General features: G+C 45.3%; 1 protein-coding gene across 1 annotated transcript in view; it reads left to right on the top strand.

The window, feature by feature from the left end:
• Positions 1-23,108, top strand: part of LOC137527429 (uncharacterized) — a 171,988-nt gene that overhangs the window by 5,001 nt on the left and 143,879 nt on the right. The window contains exon 4 of the mRNA XM_068247945.1: positions 320-428. Within this exon, the coding sequence (XP_068104046.1) occupies positions 320-428 (109 nt within the window). The remainder of the gene's footprint in view (positions 1-319; positions 429-23,108) is intronic.

Raw genomic sequence — 23,108 nt, 5'->3', positions numbered from 1 at the left:
TATTGGCCACATTATCTTTTTATTGGTGATGTTTTTCTCAGTAGTGGTGTGTGTGGTGGTCGAAGAAGATACACACATACTGTTCTCCACTCAGTTGTTTGTTTGTTTTTTTGGAGGGGCATATGGTGTTTTTTTGTTCTTGTGTTTTTGGCACATTATTTTTTTTGTCACTTTTTTTCGTTCAGGTGGTGTAGTTGACTCAGCTGATGTGAGTACAGCTGGGTCGCCTTTAGAAATGTCTTTAGTACAATTGTCTTGCACTACTAATAACAGTATTTCTATCTTATATATTTTTATATGTTTTCCTACATTTTTCTAGATGGCACATTTGGATTTTTGCTTCTCAGAAGACTTTGCAAGTTTACCGCACTACAAATTACTTATTTGTTTTTCTTTATATATGCGCTCAGCACTTTATTGGATCCGTGGTATGTTCTTGAGTCATTTTTGGTAATTTGTATTTATTGTATATTGTAAACTTATTTTTTATATTTATATATTTACATATTTGATGTATTTTATAAAACTGAATTTGCACTTACAGATTGGTATAAACATTATCTATGGATTTGATATTGTTATTGTAAAGGATAGCGGAGATGCCGCCGCATGGGCAAGCGGCAGGGCGGCCATCTCCGCATTCCAGCCAGCGGCTTCTGCCACGCAGCTACATGCTGCTGGTTCGCCTGGTCCTTCTAGTGCACACAGGTTAAGAGCTACGCGCGCGCGCCAGGCGACAGGACCTTTATGCAAGTAGAAGGGGAGTCAGCTGATCAGGCCGATCAGCTGACTCCAGCTATGCTCCGGATTGGCTGAGTGACTGGGGCGGTGCTGTGGAGCACTCTGTGTATTTATAGGGCTTGCCTGTCAGTTGCAATTTGTCTGCTGTTGCGAATGCTAACGTGTGAGCGCTCAGACCCTAGTCAGATCTTACAGTGTGCTAGAACCAGCCAGAGCTGGGAATTCACACTTAGTCAGATTCTGTTGATATCTTTAAGTACTATTATATTGATAGACTTGTGTACCATTCTTTAGTCTAGTTCCCAGGTGTTGAAACCAAGGACTTCACACCTAGACAAGGTTATTGCTATATCGCTATTGTACATCTATTAGTCTAGTTCCCAGGTGTAGAAACCAAGGACTTCACACCTAGACTAGGTTATTGCTATATCGCAATTGTACATCTGTTAGTCTAGTTCCCAGGTGATGAAACCAAGGACTTCACACCTAGACTAGGTTATTGCTATATCGCTATTGTACATCTGTTAGTCTAGTTCCCAGGTGTTGAAACCAAGGACTTCACACCTAGACTAGGATTGCTATATTACTGCTGTATTATCTGTTATGATCTCTCGCTCTCCTGACTACTCTCTTGGTTGCTGATTCGGTACTTCTGCCTATCTGTCTACTGTTGCCGACTCTGCCTGTACCTGGATACCGAATCAGCCTTCCGCCTCTGTACTGTATCTGTCCGTTCGTTGCTGACCTTCCTTGTCTGACATTTCTATCCCCACTAGTGGGTCTACCACTAGTAAGGGAAATCTTTAGGGCTGTCACCTAACCCTTAGGTGATCAGTCTTACTGTACTATCTGTGACACTTGTTCCTCAGGTGTCTGTTAGCTGCAAATAGTGTCTGTTGATCACCTGCCCCTCAGGAGATCATCTTGCAGCTCAGTCAGTAGTCCCTGCTTCTCAGGGGTCCACTGGCTGCAGTACAGTCTGGTTCCCTGCTCCTCAGGGAATCCTTGGCTGTAGTACAGTCTTAATCACTCATTCCACCTGTGACCTCACTTGCAGCACCGTCAGTGGTCCCTGCCCCTCAGATGTCCACTGGCTGCAGTACAATCTGAATTCCCTGCTCCCCAGGGAATTCTTGGCTGCAGTATAGTCTGTATTCCCTGCTCCTCAGGGAATCCTAGGCTATTGTTTAGCCTGGGTCACCTGCCCTTCAGGTGATCATTCTCTTTCTCACCGCCAGTGGTCCCTGCTGCTCAGGCGTCCACTGGCTGCAGTACAGTCTGAATCCCCTGCCCCTCAGGGGATCCTTGGCTGCAATATTGTCTGTGTCTCCCGCTCCTCGGGAGATAACTTCTCTTATTACTGTTGCACCAAACACAATACCACATTAGGTGTCCTGTGTCTAGCTATACTTGTGTCATTGGTGATTCTATAGATCACCACATAATCAGGTATATGTAATGGATTGCGGAGACACCGCCGCACGGTCTGACAGCGGGGCGGCTGATTCCGCGTTCAGACCAGCAGTTTCTCCGCAGCAGCATGTGTCTAGTTTGTCTGAGCCTAGTAGTGCACACAGATAGAGAGCTACGTGCGCGCGCTAACAGGCAGGCCCTTTATGCCAATAGGAGAGGGATGAGCTGATCAGGACGATCAGCTGATCCCAGCGCAGTAGGTGATTGGTTGAATGGGACTGGGCGGCGCGGAGGAGCGCTTTGCTATATATACTTCTCGCCTGTCAGTGGCTGGTTGTCTGCTGTTGCGAATGCTTATGTGTTAGCACTCAGACCATAGTCAGATCCCTCAGTGTGTTAGAACCAGGTGGACCTGGGAATTCACACTTAGCCAGATTACTGTGTTATTACTGTGTTATTACTGTGTTATACTTTAGACCAGTTCCAGGGTGTTGAGACCACGGACCTCACACCCAAGATTAGGGATACTGTGTCATTGCTGTGTTATTCTTTAGACCAGTTCCAGGGTGTTGAGACCACGGACCTCACACCCAAGATTAGGGATACTGTGTCATTGCTGTGCTATTCTTTAGATCAGTTCCTGAGTGTTGAGACCACGGACCTCACACTCTAGACTAGGCCTCTGCTTGATATCTGTTATGACCTATTGCTCTGTTGACTCTTCTCCTGCTCTCTGATTCGGTACCTTTGCATAACTGATTACCTGTTGCCAACCCTGCCTGTCCCTGGTTACCGAATCAGTCTTCTGTCTCTGTACTTTATCTGCTCGTGTGTTGCTGACCCGGCCTGGCCGACCTTTCTACCTGTGACACCCCCCCCCCCCCCCTCGGTGGGGTGTCCAGTAGCTGCAGGGACTCCCCGTCTCTCAGAGGGACCTCTCTGCAATCCAGTCAGGGACTCCATCTAATAAGAGTCCTTTGACTGCAGTAGAGTCTGACTCCCAGCTGTTCAGGGTATCACTGGCTCTCCAGGTATCTCCAACCCTAACTAGGAGATACTCAATATACGGTCTAGGGTCACCTGCTCTTCAGGTGCTCCAGGCTCATATACTGTTGCACGAAACACTTACACTTTATCAGGTGTCCAGACGTTAGTAATACTTGTATTATTGGTGATTCTACAGATCATCAATAATCAGGTATATATCTGTATTCTTGGTGATACTGCAGATCACCAATAATCAGATTCTCTCTGTGTGCTGACACCGATCGTTACAGTATAGAATCTGTATTATTGGTGATACTGCAGATCATCAATAATCAGAAAAATCTGTGTTGCTGACACCAATCGTTACAGAACAGCAGACCAAAAACAATATGAACGCACTGTGCAGCCAAGTTGAAGAAATAGCCACTTCGGTGGATAACCTCATAAGGGTGCTTGATTCCCAACAGACTCAGATCACACAACTGTCTGGGTCAGTACAGGTCCTTCAAACGGCTGTGAATTCAGTGCAATCCCCTCCAGTTACAGACCTTCGCATGTCTGTACCTGAAAAGTTTTCTAGACATACATCTGACTTTCAGAACTTCAGAAATCGAGTGTTATCATATTTTGAGTTGAGGCCTACCCTGTCAGGAACTGAGCCTCAGAGAGTTACATTTATAAAGACCCTTTTGTCAGGAGATTCACAAACATGGGCATATAGTCTTCATGCAGGACATGAGGCAGTATCATCAGTTGAGGAATTTGTTAAGGCCATGACCATTATATATGATGATCCGGATATTGCTTCCACCGCTGAATGGAAGCTAAAGACCCTGAACCTACGCGGCAGAGTTCAGGAAGTGGGCTGTTTCAGCTAGATGGGGAACGTATGCACTGTTAGACTGTTTTCTGTCAGGTTTATCTGATGCAGTTTCTGATTTGATGTTAGGACATCCTGAGCCCAAGTCCATAGATGAGGCAATATCTTTAGCAGTACGGGTAGATCGCCGCTAACGCTATCAAAGACAGACCCGGGGTAGAAATGCTGTAAGATATGTCTCCTAAGCCTCCTCTCCACCCTTGTCACCTCCGCCTGAGCCGATGCAAATCGGACACTCTAGATTGACGCAGGTGGAAAAGAATTGCAGGAAATGACTCTGTTTATACTGTGCTGAGGAGGGTCACAAGGTTCAGAATTGTCCTAAGAAGTCGGGAAACGCTGCCGCCTAGGTGTAGTCAGAGGTAATACCCTAGGCGAGCAGTCTTTACCTCTAAACAACAATCGTCTGCTCCTTCCCTGCTCCATTACGTGGGAAGGTCAGACTATTTCCGCAGAGGCCTTTGTGGACTCTGGCTCTGCGGCCAACTTCATAGATTATGATTTTGCAAAAAGATTGGGGATTCCCTTACTCCCGCTAGACCGGCAGATTTTGATCACTGCAGTAGATGACTCTCCGTTACAGAATTAACAACCTCTTTCTCAGACCCCCCTGTTGGTGTGTAATGTAGGGGTGTTACATAAAGAGAGTTTACAATTCCTGGTCCTGCAAATGGCCACCTCCACCATTATCCTTGATATGCCTTGGTTGCAACTTCACTCCCCTCAGATTGACTGGGCTTCTGGTCAGCTAAAGAGCTGGTCGACCCATTGTCATCATCATTGTTTGGAGAAAGTTACTGTTTGTGCTACCAAGATTCAGGTTAAAGGAGTGCCAGTGCAGTATGCGTAATTTGCTGATGTGTTCTGTCCGAAATCCGCAGATAAACTCCCACCTCACCGTTTGATTGTCCCATTGATTTAAGATCTGGTTGTATGCCTCCCTGGGGTCACCTTTATAATCTATCAGGACCTGAGAAAGTGGCAATGCAGGAGTACATTAAGGAGAACTTGGCCAAAGGCTTCATCCGCCCGTCCCGGTCACCAGCTGGGGCAGGTTTCTTTTTCGTACAGAAAAAAGACGGTGGCCTCCGACCCTGCATTGACTACTGAGGGTTGAATAAGATTATGGTAAAAAATCGTTACCCATTGCCTTTGATTGACGATTTATTCGCTCAGGTGACCAATGCCAGTATCTTCTCCAAGTTGGACTTACGAGGTGCATACAACCTGGTACGGATTAGAGACAGTGACGAATGGAAGACGGCGTTCAACACGCCCGACGGGCACTACGAGTATTTGGTTATGCCCTTCGGGTTGTGTAATGCCCCTGCCGTCTTCCATGAGTTGATCAATGAGGTTTTTAGGGAGGTACTGGGGAAATTCGTGCTAGTGTATCTAGACGACATACTGATCTTTTCCCCTAATCTAACGGAACATTGTAAACATGTCAAGTTTGTCTTAAAGAAATTGAGACAAAACTCACTGTACGCCAAATTAGAAAAGTGCCTTTTCGAGGTCACCTCAGTTCCGTTTTTAGGATATATTATCTCTACGTCTGGTCTCTCCATGGATCCAGAAAAATATTCTGCTGTTTTGGAGTGGCCACAACCTGTGGGGTTGAAGGCACTCCAAAGATTTTTGGGTTTTGCCAATTACTACAGAAGATTCATCAAGGGGTTCTCCTCGGTAGTATCACCCCTCACCAGTCTTACCAAGAAAGGGGCTGATACTTACCACTGGTCAGCAGAGGCACATTCTGCCTTTTCCACACTGAAAAAACTGTTCTGTTCTGCTCCCATTTTGAAACATGTAGATGTCACCTTCACCTTCCCCTTCATATTTGAGGTTGATGCGTCAGAAGTTGGTTTTGGGGCTGTACTGTCTCAACGCTCCGGTTTGCAAGGCAAACATCACCCATGTGCCTTATTTTCCCGTAGGTTCTCTCCTGCTGAGAAGAACTACAATATTGGCAACCGAGAGCTTTTGGCCATTAAACTAGCCTTTGAAGAATGGGGACATTGGCTAGAAGGGGCAGAGCATACTATTACAGTCTATACAGATCATAAGAACCTGGAGTACATGGAAGGGGCCAAAAGACTTAGTCCTCGACAGGCTTGTTGGTCCTTATTCTTTTCAAGATTCAGATTTGTCATAACGTACACACCAGGTAGTAAGAACGTCAAAGCAGACGCACTATCTAGGTGTTTGAGCCTGAGACAGTACAGTCTTCAACCCCTGAGACCATCCTACCCCAGAAAGTAGTCTTGGCAGCTACTGAGACCTGGGAGGACTGGACGGCTACTCTGGGCCCTTACCAACAGGATGTTCCTGAAGGGAAGCCTGAGGGGGTTTTGTTTGTACCACTTCCTTTTCGCCTACAACTCCTACAATTGTTCCATTCCCATAAGAATGCAGGGCATCCTGGGGCTGCCCGAACCCAGGATTTGGTGGCCAGATGCGCTTGGTGTCCTACGCTGGCACTAGATTGTAAGGAGTTTGTAAGAGAGTGCTCCGTTTGTGTCAGAAGCAAGCCCTCTTGCCAGGCACCAGTGGGTACTTTACAACCCCTACCAGTGCCAAATGAACCCTGGACTCATTTGTCAATGGACTTTGTAAGAGAACTCCCCAGGTCTGAGGGTAGGACGGTCATTTGGGTGGTAGTTGATAGGTTCAGTAAGATGGTTCATTTCATCCCTCTGAAAGGACTCCCCTCGGCCCAGGAGTTAGCTGATCTCTTCATTCAGCACATTTTCCGGCTGCATGGCATTCCGAAGAATGTAGTGTCAGATCGGGGAGTCCAGTTTGTGTCAAAATTTTGGAGAGCCTTTTGCCATCAGTTAGGAATGGACCTTTCATTTTCATCAGGCTACCACCCACAAACCAATGGTCAGACCAAAAGAGTTAACCAGTCTCTTGAGCAGTTTCTCAGATGTTATGTGGCAGATGCACAGTCCGATTGGGTAAAGTTTTTACCGTTCGCGGAATTCGCACATAACAATCTGAAGAGTTCTTCTTCAGGATTTTCCCCGTTTTTAGGTAGTTTCGGGAAAATCTCCCAAGTTTGCTCCATTACCTGTGGCATCTACCCCATTTCCGGCCCTGGAGGATTGGCAAAGGGCATTGAAGGAGATTTGGGGAATGGTTAAGAGGAATTTAGGGAAAGCCTTCCAGACTCAGAAGAAACAGGCAGATAAGAGACGGTCTGTAGAGTGGAAGTTTTCTCCAGGGGTCATGGTGTGGGTATCTACTCAACATTTAGCATTAAAACAACTGTCACCTAAGTTGGGACCCAGATTTGTAGGCCCATACCCAGTGTCCAGAAAGATTAATGATGTCACTTATGCGATTGATCTCCCAGCCAGCATGAGAGGTGTGAGATCATTCCATGTTTCTCTGTTGAAGCCAGCGTTGCATGTGGATTCCTCTCCCCCCCCCCCCCCCCCCCCGTGATGGTTGACGATCAACCTGAGTATGAGATCAAGAAGATATTGGATTCTCGGCTAGTGCAAAATTCTGTACAGTATCTGGTCCACTGGAAGGGGTATGGGCTAGAGGAGAGAACTTGGGTGCTGGATTGTCTGAGGCATGCTGAGGAATTAAAGAAGGAGTTTCATGACTTTCACCCTGAGAAGCCGGGTAGGAAGTGTCCGGGGTCCACTCCTCAGGGAGGGGGGGGGGTACTTTAAAGGATAGCGGAGATGCCGCCGCATGGGCAAGCGGCAGGGCGGCCATCTCCGCGTTCCAGCCGGCGGCTTCTGCCGTGCAGCTACATGCTGCTGGTTCGCCTGGTCCTTCTAGTGCACACAGATTAAAAGCTATGCGCGCGCCAGGCGACAGGACCTCTATGCAAGTAGAAGGGGAGTCAGCTGATCAGGCCGATCAGCTGACTCCAGCTATGCTCCGGATTGGCTGAGTGACTGGGGCGGCGATGTGGAGCGCTCTGGGTATTTATAGGGCTTGCCTGTCAGTTGCAAGTTGTCTGCTGTTGCGAATGCTAACGTGTGAGCGCTCAGACCCTAGTCAGATCTTACAGTGTGTTAGAACCAGCCGGAGCTGGGAATTCCCACTTAGTCAGATTCTGTTTATATCTTTAAGTACTATTATATTGATAGACTTGTGTACCATTCTTTAGTCTAGTTCCCAGGTGTTGAAACCAAGGACTTCACACCTAGACAAGGTTATTGCTATATCGCTATTGTACATCTGTTAGTCTAGTTCCCAGGTGTTGAAACCAAGGACTTCACACCTAGACCAGGATTGCTATATTACTACTGTATTATCTGTTATGATCTCTCGCTCTCCTGACTACTCTCTTGGTTGCTATTTCGGTACTTCTGCCTATCTGTCTACTGTTGCCTACTCTGCCTGTACCTGGATACCGAATCAGTCTTCCGCCTCTGTACTGTATCTGTCCGTTCGTTGCTGACCTTGCTTGTCTGACATTTCTATCCCCACTAGTGGGTCTACCATTAGTTAGGGAAATCTTTAGGGCTCTCACCTACCCCTTAGGTGATCAGTCTTACTGTACTATCTGTGACACTTGTTCCTCAGGTGTCTGTTAGCTGCAAATAGTGTCTGTTGATCACCTGCCCCTCAGGAGATCATCTTGCAGCACAATCAGTGGTCCCTGCTCCTCAGGGGTCCACTGGCTGCAGTACAGTCTGGTTCCCTGCTCCTCAGGGAGTCCTTGGCTGTAGTACAGTCTTAATCACTCATTCCACCTGTGACCTCACTTGCAGCACCGTCAGTGGTCCCTGCCCCTCAGGTGTCCACTGGCTGCAGTACAATCTGAATTCCCTGCTCCCCAGGGAATTCTTGGCTGCAGTATAGTCTGTATTCCCTGCTCCTCAGGGAATCCTAGGCTATTGTTTAGCCTGGGTCACCTGCCCTTCAGGTGATCATTCTCTTTCTCACCGCCAGTGGTCCCTGCTGCTCAGGCGTCCACTGGCTGCAGTACAGTCTGAATCCCCTGCCCCTCAGGGGATCCTTGGCTGCAATATTGTCTGTGTCTCCCGCTCCTCGGGAGATAACTTCTCTTATTACTGTTGCACCAAACACAATACCACATTAGGTGTCCTGTGTCTAGCTATACTTGTATTATTGGTGATTCTGCAGATCCCAACATAATTAGGTATAGCATCTGTATTATTGGTGATACTGCAGATCACCAATAATCAGAAAAATCTGTGTTGCTGACACCAATCGTTACAGTTATCATTTTTGATGCACATTTTGTAACTACAATGTCATTTACATTGCTATAAGCTAGATGACGTTTGTGTTCATTTTTTGTTCATTTTTTCTATGTACATGTAATTTCTTGATTAAGCGGTACCATTTGTCTGCCACTAGATGGTGGCATATGGTTGTATTTCTGCTCTTCATTATACAGTATGTATTCATATGTACAGACTAACCAGCAAGCTCATGGTGAACCAGAACTCATTGGAGTGTGTGAGAGGCTGCAATGGTCCTAAAAGCCCCCTTACTAAAATACTAAGGAAAACAAAAGTTTGCTTTCTTAAAACAGAAATAATTCATTATATGTGTAACACTGTTCAGAAGTATTATGATTTACAAATTACATTTATTATATTTGGAGTCAAATAAAAATTGACTCTAAAAGAGAAACAGATATTCATATATTATTCATGAAAAAATATATACACTTTACTACTATACCAGTAAAAAACAAAAAAACATCCAAAATTGTACTCTTTATTGAGGCTAATGGGGACTCTTGTTTCCATGAATCCACCTCATCTCCAATTTGAGTAACCTGCGTATAAGGATTTGAAATTGTTATAATCATTTTTGATGCACATTTTGTAACTACAATGTAATTTGCATTGCTAAAAGCTAGACAGCGTTTGTGTTCATTTTTAGTTCATTATTTATATGTACACAAGATTTGTTGGTTAAGCTGTACCACTTGTCTGCGACTAGCATGGTAGCAGGTTGTATTTTTGCTCTTGATGATATGCATTTATTATATATCATTATTTGTATAAAACCATTCAGAATCATCATAGATTATGGATTACATTCCATATATTGTGCTTTATATTATCATTATTATGTGCGCTACTTTTTTTTCCCCGGGGGTCTAATGTCATATAATAGATAGGATGTGACCTAGCTGGTACGCCACATTGTGACATAAGGTGGGGCTACGTCACATGCATGGCCATGCATGATACGTATTGAGAAAGTAGATGCCGAGCTTTTAGTATTTACAGTATATGAGCGCATGGCTTAGAGACAGTCACCTTTGAGAAAGCGGCGGAGCCATGGAACGTGTGACGCGTTTAGGGGATGGAGTGACAGTGCAGCGAGGTCCTTGTCCAGCACACTACTATAAGTACAGTGGGATGCAAAAGTTTGGGCAACCTTTTTAATCGTCATGATTTTCCTGTTGGTTGTTACGATAAAAAAATCAGTTAAATATATCATATAGGAGACACAGACAGTGATATTTGAGAAGTGAAATGAAGTTTATTAGATTTACAGAAAGTGTGCAATAATTGTTTAAATAAAATTAGGCAGGTGCATAAATATAGGCACTGTTAAAATTTTATTGATTCCAAAACCTTTAGAACTAATTATTGGAACTCAAATTGGCTTGCTAAGTTAAGTGACCCCTGACCTACATACACAGGTAAATCCAATTATGAGAAAGGGTATTTAAAGCGGACCCAAACCAAACTTTTTTTTAATTAAAAATATTTAGTTGCACCACTCTGACACATACAAAGATAGATAAACACTCCTTCAAACCTATGAGCATTTCAGTGCATGCTTTTCACCCTTCTCTTTTCATATCTAGGGTTATACTGGGGGCAGACATTAGCAATTCCTCCATTGCTGGACACCACCCACTGCACCAGTTTGCCAGATTTTGTCCCGGCAATTTGAAAGGAAGGGAGGGGTTCCTCCAATAAATGTAAAATATTTTATATTTGTCTTCATGCAGCTGAAAAAGGCTGCTATTTATTATTATAATTTAGAAAATAGATTTTATTTCTGAAATCTTGTATTTTTAATTTGGGTCCACTTTAAGGGTGTCAATTGTAAGTTTCCCTCCTCTTTTAATTTTCTCTGAAGAGTAGCAACATGGGGGTCTCAAAACAACTCTCAAATGACCTGATGACAAAGATTGTTCACCATCATGGTTTAGGGGAAATATACAGAAAGCTGTCTTAGAGATTTCAGCTGTCTGTTTCCACAGTTAGGAACATATTGAAGAAATGAAAGACCACAGGCTCAGTTCAAGTTAAGGCTCGACGTGGCAGACCAAGAAAAATCTCGGATAGACAGAAACGACGAATGGTGAGAAAAGTCAGAGTCAACCCACAGACCAGCACCAAAGACCTACAACATCATCTTGCTGCAGATGGAGTCGCTGTGCATTGTTCAACCATTCAGCGCACTTTACACAAGTAGATGCTGTATGCGAGAGTGATGCAGAGGAAGCCTTTTCTCCGCCTTTTCTCCGCTTGAGGTATGCTAAAGCACATTTAGACAAGCCAGCTTCATTTTGGAATAAGGTGCTGTGGACTGATGAAACTAAAATTAAGTTATTTGGGCATAACAAGGGGCATTATTCATGGAGGAAAAACACAGCATTACAAGAAAAACACCTACTACCTACAGAAAAATATGGTGGTGGTTCCATCATGCTGTGGGGCTGTGTGGCCAGTGCAGGGACTGGGAATCTTGTCAAAGTTGAGGGACGCATGGATTCCACTCAGTATCAGCAGATTCTGGAGACCAATATCCAGGAATCAGTGACAAAGCTGAAGCTGCTTCGGGGCTGGATCTTTCAACAAGACAACGACACTAAACACTGCTCAAAATCCACTAAGGCATTCATGCAGAGGAACAAGTACAACATTCTGGAATGGCCATCTCAGTCCCCAGACCTGAATATAATTGAAAATCTGTGGTGTGAGTTAAAGAGAGCTGTCCATGCTCGGAAGCCATCAAACCTGAATGAACTAGAGATGTTTTGTAAAGAGGAATGGTCCAAAATACCTTCAACCAGAATTCAGACTCTCATTGGAACCTACAGGAAGCGTTTAGAGGCTATAATTTCTGCAAAAGGAGGATCTACTAAATATTGATTTCATTTCTTTTATGCACCTGCCTATTTTTGTTTAAACAATTATTGCACACTTTCTGTAAATCCAATAAACTTCATTTCACTTCTCAAATATCACTGTGTGTGTCTCCTATATGATATATTTAAAGAGAAACTCCGACCAAGAATTTAACTTTATCCCAATCAGTAGCTGATACCCCCTTTTACATGACAAATCTATTGCATTTCACAAGCAGACCATCAGGGGGCGCTGTATGACTGATATTGTGGTGAAACCCCTCCCACAAGAAGCTCTGGGTACCGCGGTACTCTGGGCAAACTGCCACAATGTAACAATGTTCACAGACAGGAAATGGCTGTTTACAGCTGTCTGTAACAGCCAGAACAGCTAGAAACAGCTACATAACCTGCCCACAGTAACAATGTCACCATGTAATACATGTCAGAATGTGAATCTGGGAGAGGAAAGATTTTACAATGAGCAAACACTGACTAAATCATTTATACATAATTATTGTAAAAATGAAGCACTTTTTTATTACATTATTTTCACTGGAGTTCCTCTTTAACTGATATTTTTTATTGTAACAACCAACGATTTATACAGGAAAATCATGACTATTAACAAGGTTGCCCAAACTTTCGCATCCCACTGTATTTTCATATTATCTGGCATATTAGTGCTTGATTACTTATTGACTACTGGATATTAGCATTATAGCCCTATACCTATATGTGGCTATCTATTGTATTGACAACTACCCTATTTTCTGCCGTATAGGACGCTATGGAATATAAGACGCACCTAGGTTTAGAAAAAACAGGGAAAAAATATATACAGTGGGATGCGAAAGTTTGGGCAACCTTGTTAATTGTCATGATTTTCCTGTACAAATTGTTGGTTGTTACGATAAAAAATGTCAGTTAAATATATCATATAGGAGACACACAGTTATATTTGAGAAGTGAAATGAAGTTTATTGGATTTACAGAAAATGCGCAATAATTGTTTAAAATGAGGTTGGTGCATAAATTTGGGCACTGTTGTCATTTTATTGATTCCAAAACATCTAGATCTAATTATTGTAACTCAAATTGGCTTGGTAAGCTCAGTGACCCCTGACCTGCATACACAGGTGAATCCAATTATGAGAAAGCGTATTTCACCACTTAATGACTGCTGTCATAAAACCCCTTAAAGCGGACCCAAACCAAACATTAAAATTTAGTTGCACCACTCTGACACATACAAAGATAAATAAACACTCCTTCAAACCTATGATCATTTCAGTGCATGCTTTTCACCCTTCTCATTTCATAGCTAGGGTTATACTGGGGGCAGCCATTAGCAATTCCTCCATTGCCGGACACCATCTACTCCACCAGTTTGCCGGGAAAATCCAGGCAATTTGAAAGGAAGGGAGGGGTTCCTCCAATAAATGTAAAATATTTTATATTTGTCATCATGCAGCTGAAAAAAGGCTGCTATTTATTATTATAATTTAGAAAATAGATTTCATTCCTGAAATCCTGTATTTTTAATTTGGGTCCACTTTAAGGACCAGACACTTTTTTTCCATTCAGACCACTGCAGCTTCAACGGTTTATTGCTCGGTCATACAACCTACCACCTAAATTATTTTTTCCTCCTTTTTCTTGTCACTAATACAGCATTCTTTTGGTGCTTTTTGATTGCTGCTGTGATTTTTAGTTTTTATTATATTCATCAAAAAATACATTAATTTTGTCAAAAAAATGACTTTTAACTTTCTGTGCTGACATTTTTCAAATAAAGTAAAGCTTCTATATAAATTTTTTTCCAAATTTATTGTGCTACATGTCTTTGATAAAAAAAAAATCCAATAAGTGTATATTTATTGGTTTGGGTGAAAGTTATAGCGTTTACAAACTATGGTGCAAAAAGTGAATTTTCCCATTTTGAAGCATCTCTGACTTTTCTGAGCACCTGTCATGTTTCATGAGGTGCTGGAATTCCAGGGTAGTATAAATACCCCCCAAATGGCCCCATTTTGGAAAGAAGACATCCCAAAGTATTCACTAAGAGGCATGGTGAGTTCATAGAAGATTTTATTTTTTGTCACAAGTTAGCGGAAAATTACACTTTGTGACAAAAAAAAATAATAATTTCCATTTCTGCTAACTTGTGACCAAAAAAAAAATGAAATCTGTCACGGATTCACCAAAGGTGCTCATAGGACTTTGGGCCCCTCAGAGCCGGGACAAGGTCCTCCAGCACCCAAGGCTTAGACACAAAAGTGCGGACCTCCATCCCTGCCACCCCAGCCATCACACACTAAGAGGCGCCACAGGGCCCACAACCTCCCCAACATCTTAATATCTAGTTATATGGCTTGCAGTCACTGCCATGTATCCTCTTTTCTTATTTCTTTCTGCTTCAAACACAATTAGGAATGACAGCTGAATGAATTCTGCGCCCCCTCCTACACTGCGCCCTGAGGCTGGAGCCTCTCCAGCCTATGCCTCGGCCCGGCCCTGGGGCCCCTTAGCGCACCTAGGCTGCAAAAAAGTGCCACACATGTGGTATCGCTGTACTCAAGAGAAATAGTATAATGTGTTTTGGGGTGTATTTTTATACATACCCATGTTGGGTGGGAGAAATATCTCTGTAAATTAGATTTTTTTTACACACAGTTGTCCATTTACAAAGATATTTCTCCCACCCAGCATGGGTATGTGTAAAAATACACCCCAAAACACATTATACTACTTCTCCTGAGTACGGCGATACCACATGTGTGACACTTTTTTGCAGCCTAGGTGCGCTAAGGGGCCCAACGTCCTATGAGTACCTTTAGGATTTCACAGGTCATTATGAGGCATTTGGTTTCCAGACTACTCCTCACGGTTTAAGGCCCCTAAAATGCCAGGGCAGTATAGGAACCCCACAAGTGACCCCATTTTAGAAAGAAGACACCCCAAGGTATTCCGTTAGGATTATGGTGAGTTCATATAAGATTTTATTTTTTGTCACACGTTAGCGGAAATTGATTTTTATTGTTTTTTTTTTCACAAAGTGTAATTTTCCACTAACTTGTGACAAAAAATAAAATCTTCTAAAATGGGGCCACTTGTGGGGTTCCTATACTGCCCTGGCATTTTAGGGGCCCTAAACCGTGAGGAGTAGTCTAGAAACCAAATGCCTCAAAATGACCTGTGAAATCCTAAAGGTACTCACAGGACGTTGGGTCCCTTAGCGCACCTAGGCTGCAGGCCCGGGACAAGGTCTACCACCAACAGAGGCTAAGCTGCCCAAGTGCGCCCCCCCGCCCATCAGCCACATCTCAGTTATTGTTCCTCTTTACAGGATGGTGTATATAGTGAGATGCTCCACAGGACTGCATTTGGCACGCGTACAGTAATCATCAGTAGTGGAGATCACTTGAAGTCTTTTTGTTGGTATGAGTTTTAGGTAGCCAGGTATAGGTGCCCCCTGGTTAGGTAGCCAAGCACAGGTATAGGGGCCTCCAGGATCACTCCAGGTATAGGTTCCCCCAATATAGGAAGCCAGGTATAAGTGCCCCCAGATTTCATTCAGATACTTCATATTCTCCTACATCTTCAAAACATACTAATAAGTCAACTGGTTTCCCCCCAAACAATCCTATAGTAAAAATATTAGTCTATGACTATGGCAGGGATTAGATTGTGAGCTCCTCTGAGGACAGTCAGTGACACGACTATGTACTCTGTACAGTGCTGCAGAAGACGTCAGTGCTATATAAATACATAATAATAATATGTTAGGACATTACACTATGACTATGGCAGGGATTAGATAGTGAGCTCCTCTGAGGACAGTCAGTGACATGACTATGTACTCTGTAATGTGCTGCAGAAGATGTCAGTGCTATATAAATACATAATAATAATAATATAGTAGGACATTAGACTATGGCTATGTCAGGGATTAGATTGTGAGCTCCTCTGAGGACAGTCAGTGACATGGCTATGTACCCTGTAAAGTGCTGCAGAAGATGTCAGTGCTTTATAAATACACAATAATAATATGGTAGGAGATTAGACTATGACTATGGCAGAGATTAGAAAGTGAGCTCATCAGAGGACAGTCAGTGACGTGACTATGTACTTTGTAAAGTGGTGCGAGTGATGGGTGCGACAAAACCCCTGGTGCTGATCCCCCAAGTGTATAAATGTGCCACCATGTGTGCATTTATACATTACCTGTCCTGTGTCGTTTACCAGACGGTGCCCATCCGTCTTCAGCTTCTTCCTGTTCCATTTGTGGTTCACATGCCACCAGCATAGTGTGGCGCATGTGTGATGTCACGTGTGCTAAATGCCAGCGGCATGTGAAGTGCAAATGGAGGAACGGAAGACGTATGGGCACAGCACGGTGGGCAACACAGGACAGGTTATGTATAAATACACACTGGGGGGGCACATTTATACACTAGGGGGTTGTGGCGGATGCAGCAGAAGCTGGGGACTCGTCTGATTCCCAAGAGATGTCATGCTAAAAATCGATGGGGAATCGGTCTGAGGTGTATGGGCACATGACAGATCTCTCTCTAATCAGATTGGATAAGAGAGAGATTTGTCTCTTGGTGAAATCTGCCCATCATCGCTAGATGTATGGCTGCCTTTACTCTAGCATGGCAGCATTAGGACACTGCAGTATCATTTAAGTTCAGGTCCTTTTCAGTACTGGGAGTGAAGGGGGGTAGGGAGAAGCACAGAAGCCTTTACAGCCTGTCTCCCTGACTTCCAGAGCACAGGTTCAGGATGGAGGAAGGGGCGTAGGGCTGCTCTCTCTCACATACACACACACCACACATACCTTTCTCCTTCCAGTTAGAATTCCATTGTCCATCAGCCAGCCAGGCGTGACTGGGCGGCTTCCTGGGGAAGAAGCTGGATGATGGGAGTTAAAAAAACAAACTTGCAGACCAGCTGAGCGCCCTTACTAGTGTGCTAGGAACTGTCTACCAATCTTACTAATCTAAACTATGTATGACTCCTTATCAGTTGCAGTCTTTCAGAACTGTGCAAAGAGCTTTTTATCTCCCCTCCCTTAGCTGTGGAAATTAATCCTGTTGCCTGGTCAGACCATCACACTATCCACTTCTCCCTCTCAATACCAGCTGTCAAACACCAATTCAAGAATCAAATAAAACATCGCCACTTAAAAGGGCTAACAACATATCCGAGATAACCTTAGCTTTGATGAATTGAGTGACTCCAGCTTGGACCCTGATACTCTGGTATTTAAATATAACAAATGTGTGTCCTCCACCTTTGAGACCGTTGCTCCTCTGTGCACCAGATATCTTACTCCACACCATCATGCACAGTGGTTTGATAACTCTACTAAAGAGCTGAAAAGACAAGGTGGAAAACTTGAAAGACTGTGGCGCAAATCTCAGTCCCCAGAAGACAAACATGCCTTAATCCTCCACTTGAAGAATTATCAAAAGGTAATCACAGGAAAAAAATCATCCTTTCTATCACAAGAGATTACAAATGCAGTTAAAAAACCAGCCCAACAGTTCCGCACAGTGGAAAAACTCTGCAACCCGGCATGTCAAAAACTTAATATCGAGTCTTCAAAGGACCTCTGTGACCAATTTGCCCATTTCTTCACAGACAAAGTCTCCGCTATAAGGTCCATCATCCAACTTACAGCAACTGAACCTAATATAGCGCCAAAGACCATTAGCAGAGACAACGTAAAACCTTGGTCAAACTTCAAAGAAATTGATGAAGAAGTCACATCAAGCATCCTCCTTCACCTCCGCCTAACTACCTGTGACCTGGTTCCTGGCCCAACACAGTTCATGTTGAACTGCCCCGACCTGTTTGTACCGGTATTCCTCAAAATTGTTAACTGTTCCTTACAATCAGGGATATTTCCTGCTTTACTAAAGGCAGCAATCATCAGGCCTCTCCTCAAAAAACCCTCCCTGGACCCTGATGCAATGACCAGCTACAGACCTGTCTCTAACCTTCCCTTTCTGGGTAAGCTAATAGAAAAAGCTTTATATCTTCAGCTAGAATCCAAAATCCTACAAAACAACAGCTACGACCCATTCCAGTCTGGCTTCAGGAAACACCACAGCACTGAAACTGCCCTCATCCAAATATGCAACCAGGCCCGCCATCAGGGGGGGACATCCGTGACTCCCGTCACGGGCCCGGGGCCTGCAGGGGGGCCCCATCCCCGCCGCGGCGCTGCGGGTGCCGCCCGGCCGCCGCTCAACCCCTCTGGCCGCTGCTCCCTCCCTCCATCCCTATAGCCGCCGCCGCCGCCTCCGCCGCGTCAGACCTCGATCAGGCGGCGACAATAGTGCGGGCGCTAGGACCCAGCGCCCGCACTGATATGCGGAAGTGACATCACTTCCGCATATAGAGCGGGTGCGTCCGGTGCCCGCTCTTACTGGTCGGGTCGCCGCTGATCTTGAGGTCTGACGCTGGGCTGCTGGCTGCAAGGTAGGGGAAGCGGCGGCGGCGGCGGGCGGCAGGGGGGGTTGCTCCCTGTCACTCACTCACTTGCTAAAGGGGCTCCCTGTCACTCACTCACTTGCTAAAGGGGCTCCCTGTCACTCACTCACTTGCTAAAGGGGCTCCCTGTCACTCACTCACTTGCTAAAGGGGCTCCCTGTCACTCACTCACTTGCTAAAGGGCCTCCCTGTCACTCACTCACTTGCTAAAGGGCCTCCCTGTCACTCACTCACTTGCTAAAGGGCCTCCCTGTCACTCACTCACTTGCTAAAGGGCCTCCCTGTCACTCACTCACTTGCTAAAGGGCCTCCCTGTCACTCACTCACTTGCTAAAGGTCCTCCCTGTCACTCACTCACTAGCTAAAGGGCCTCCCTGTCACTCACTCACTTGCTAAAGGGCCTCCCTGTCACTCACTCACTTGCTAAAGGGCCTCCCTGTCACTCACTCACTTGCTAAAGGGGCTCCCTGTCACTCACTCACTTGCTAAAGGGGCTCCCTGTCACTCACTCACTTGCTAAAGGGGCTCCCTGTCACTCACTCACTTGCTAAAGGGGCTCCCTGTCACTCACTCACTTGCTAAAGGGGCTCCCTGTCACTCACTCACTTGCTAAAGGGGCTCCCTGTCACTCACTCACTTGCTAAAGGGCCTCCCTGTCACTCACTCACTTGCTAAAGGGCCTCCCTGTCACTCACTCACTTGCTAAAGGGCCTCCCTGTCACTCACTCACTTGCTAAAGGGCCTCCCTGTCACTCACTCACTTGCTAAAGGGCCTCCCTGTCACTCACTCACTTGCTAAAGGGCCTCCCTGTCACTCACTCACTTGCTAAAGGTCCTCCCTGTCACTCACTCACTAGCTAAAGGGCCTCCCTGTCACTCACTCACTTGCTAAAGGGCCTCCCTGTCACTCACTCACTTGCTAAAGGGCCTCCCTGTCACTCACTCACTTGCTAAAGGGCCTCCCTGTCACTCACTCACTTGCTAAAGGGGCTCCCTGTCACTCACTCACTTGCTAAAGGGGCTCCCTGTCACTCACTCACTTGCTAAAGGGGCTCCCTGTCACTCACTCACTTGCTAAAGGGGCTCCCTGTCATCACTCACTTGCTAAAGGGCCTCCCTGTCACTCACTCACTTGCTAAAGGGGCTCCCTGTCACTCACTCACTTGCTAAAGGGGCTCCCTGTCACTCACTCACTTGCTAAAGGGGCTCCCTGTCATCACTCACTTGCTAAAGGGGCTCCCTGTCATCACTCACTTGCTAAAGGGGCTCCCTGGCACTCACTCACTACCTAAAGGGCCTCCCTGGCACTCACTCACTACCTAAAGGGGCTCCCTGGCACTCACTCACTACCTAAAGGGGCTCCCTGGCACTCACTCACTACCTAAAGGGGCTCCCTGGCACTCACTCACTACCTAAAGGGGCTCCCTGGCACTCACTCACTACCTAAAGGGGCTCCCTGGCACTCACTCACTACCTAAAGGGGCTCCCTGGCACTCACTCACTACCTAAAGGGGCTCCCTGGCACTCACTCACTACCTAAAGGGGCTCCCTGGCACTCACTCACTACCTAAAGGGGCTCCCTGGCACTCACTCACTACCTAAAGGGGCTCCCTGGCACTCACTCACTACCTAAAGGGGCTCCCTGTCACTCACTCACTACCTAAAAGGGCTCCCTGTCACTCACTGCCTAAAGGGCTCCATGTCACTCACTACCTAACCTGGGGGTCCCTGTCAGAATCCAGGTGAGAGGTGTCTACCATAAGGGGTCATTCTGCCTATTTATGTGAAATGCTGTCTATTTATGTGCCTCATGACTGCTGAATTTGTCTTGCTGGGGGCCTAATGATTGAATTTTTACTTGTTGGGGGCCTCATGATTTGTTGGGAGCCTCAAGATTACTGAATTTGTCTTGTTGGAGGCCTCATGATTTGTTGGGGGCCTCATGATTGCTGAATTTGTCTTGTTGGGGGCCTCATGATTGCTGAATTTGTCTTGTTGGGGGCCTCATGGTTTGTTGGGGGCCTCATGATTGCTGAATTTGTCTTGTTGGGGGTCACATGATTGCTAACTGCGAGACTATGGGAAAAGCTGAATCATTACCATATGAGACAATAGCATTAAACCTACTTTTTTTTAGCTTTTTTAAACAGAAAAGAAAACTGGGAGGTTCTAAAAAAATGATGGAGCACTTCCTCCTTCCGGCTTGAAGGAGGAAGTGCTCGATATCGAGGCTTGCAACGCGTCCATTCGGACACTTGCACCTCGTTGAAACGCTGGGCGGAGAGTGGCGTTCTGGGTAATTAACCCCGCCGCATCTAGCCGCTCAGCTGTGGCAATTGGAGCTAACTTGAATCACGAGTATCCACCGTGGTTATTCGTGATTAATTTGTGGACAGCAAGCCTCCAACTAGCTCTGCCAACATGTAATGGCTACGCACATTTCTCAGTTTGGGGGGGGGGGGGCCCGGACTGATGATTTGTGAGGGGCCCCAAAATTTCTGATGGCGGCCCTGTATGCAACCACCTGCTCATGGCAAGAGACAGAGGAGAGTGTTCCATCCTCATACTACTAGACCTTTCTGCAGCCTTTGACACAGTTGACCATGACATCTTGATAAACAGGCTACAGAAATACTGCAGCATTGATGGCATAGTTCTTCAGTGGTTCAAATCCTTCTTGAGTGGCAGAACCCAAAAAGTGTCTATGGGGCCCTTCCTGTCCACCCCTATACCACTTAAACATGGGGTGCCCCAGGGCTCAATCCTCTCCCCCCTGCTTTTCACGATTTACATGTTACCGCTTGGAAAACGAATCCAGAAACATGGCCTGACATACCACTGCTATGCGGACGACACCCATCTATATCTTTCCCTCAAGCCTGGTGGGACAGACCCAACTCTAACTATAAACGCCTGCTTACGTGAACTACAGCAATGGATAAATGACAACTGGCTGAAACTAAATGCAGACAAAACTGAAGTCCTTCTGATCGGAGGACAGCGCATGACAACAAAACAACTTAACTTGCAGTCTTCACCACTGGAAATAGGAGGCACGGATCTACGCAGCTCTAATCATGTACGTAGCCTGGGAGTTCTAATTGATGGGGATTTAAACTTCAGAACTCACATCTCTGCTGTGGTGAAATCATCCTATTTTCATCTTAAGAACATCGCAAAAATCAAGCACCTCATCCCCCCCAGAAGATCTACCAACTTTAGTTCATGCCTTCATTACCTCCCGACTGGACTACTGCAATGCTCTCTACACTGGCCTTCCAAAAAAGGACTTGTACCGCCTACAGCTGATACAAAACACTGCTGCCAGACTGCTAACCAACCAACCCTGTCACTGCCACATAACGCCAGTCCTGCACTCCCTTCACTGGCTACCTATAGAATGGAGGGTCCTATTCAAGATCGGCCTACTGACATTTAAATCACTGAATAATCTGGGCCCTGGATACACGAAAGAAATGTTGCAGCTGCGTAGCAATCCCCGCATTCTCAGATCCACAGGTTCTAATAATCTAGTCATACCCAGAGTCCACTTGGAAACTGTTGGTCCCAGAGGCCTCTGTCATGCTGCCCCTACGTTTTGGAACTCCTTACCTCAACAGATCAGGACAGCTCCATCTCTAGAGGTGTTTAAATCTAGACTGAAAACCCACCTGTTCAGTTTGGCATTTGCAGAAATATAACTTTTGTTGTGTGAATACTTTATCCTACTACGAATTACTAAATCTGAGAGAGCCTAAGCGCTTTGAGTCCTATTGAAGAAAAGCGCTATAGAAATGTTATTGTATTGTATTATTGTATTGTTTCTCAGGACAGTGGAAAGAAAACCTTTTTTTTCCTGGACTGCCTGAGGATTGAAATGCCTTTGAAAGCGCCCCATCCTGACCTGATGACCTGCCGCTCAGAGGCCGGAAGCCTCTCAGGCCTCTGTGTCGTCCCAGCCCTGCTAGGCTGCAAAAAAAGTGTCACACATGTGGTATCGCCGTACTCAGGAGAAGTAGTATAATGTGTTTTGGGGTCTATTTTTACACATACCCATGCTGGGTGGGAGAAATATCTCAGTAAATGACAATTTTTTGATTTGTTTACACACTATTGTCCATTTACAGAGATATTTCTCCCACCCAGCATGGGTATGTGTAAAAATACACCCCAAAACACATTATACTACTTCTCCTGAGTATGGTGATACCACATGTGTGACACTTTTTTTGCAGCCTAGGTGCGCTAAGGGGCCCAACGTCCTATGAATACATTTAGGATTTCACAGGTCATTTTGAGGCATTTGGTTTCTAGACTACTCCTCACGGTTTAAGGCCTCTAAAAGGCCAGGGCAGTATAGGAACCCCACAAGTGACCCCATTTTACAAAGAAGACACACCAAGGTATTCAGTTAGGTGTATGGTGAGTTCATAGAAGATTTTATGTTTTTGTCACAAGTTAGCGGAAATTGATTTTTATTGTTTT

The sequence above is a fragment of the Hyperolius riggenbachi genome, chromosome 8 (genome assembly GCF_040937935.1).
Source record: "Hyperolius riggenbachi isolate aHypRig1 chromosome 8, aHypRig1.pri, whole genome shotgun sequence".
Taxonomy (NCBI): Eukaryota; Metazoa; Chordata; class Amphibia; order Anura; family Hyperoliidae; genus Hyperolius; species Hyperolius riggenbachi.
This window is presented reverse-complemented; position numbering and strand designations above follow the sequence as displayed.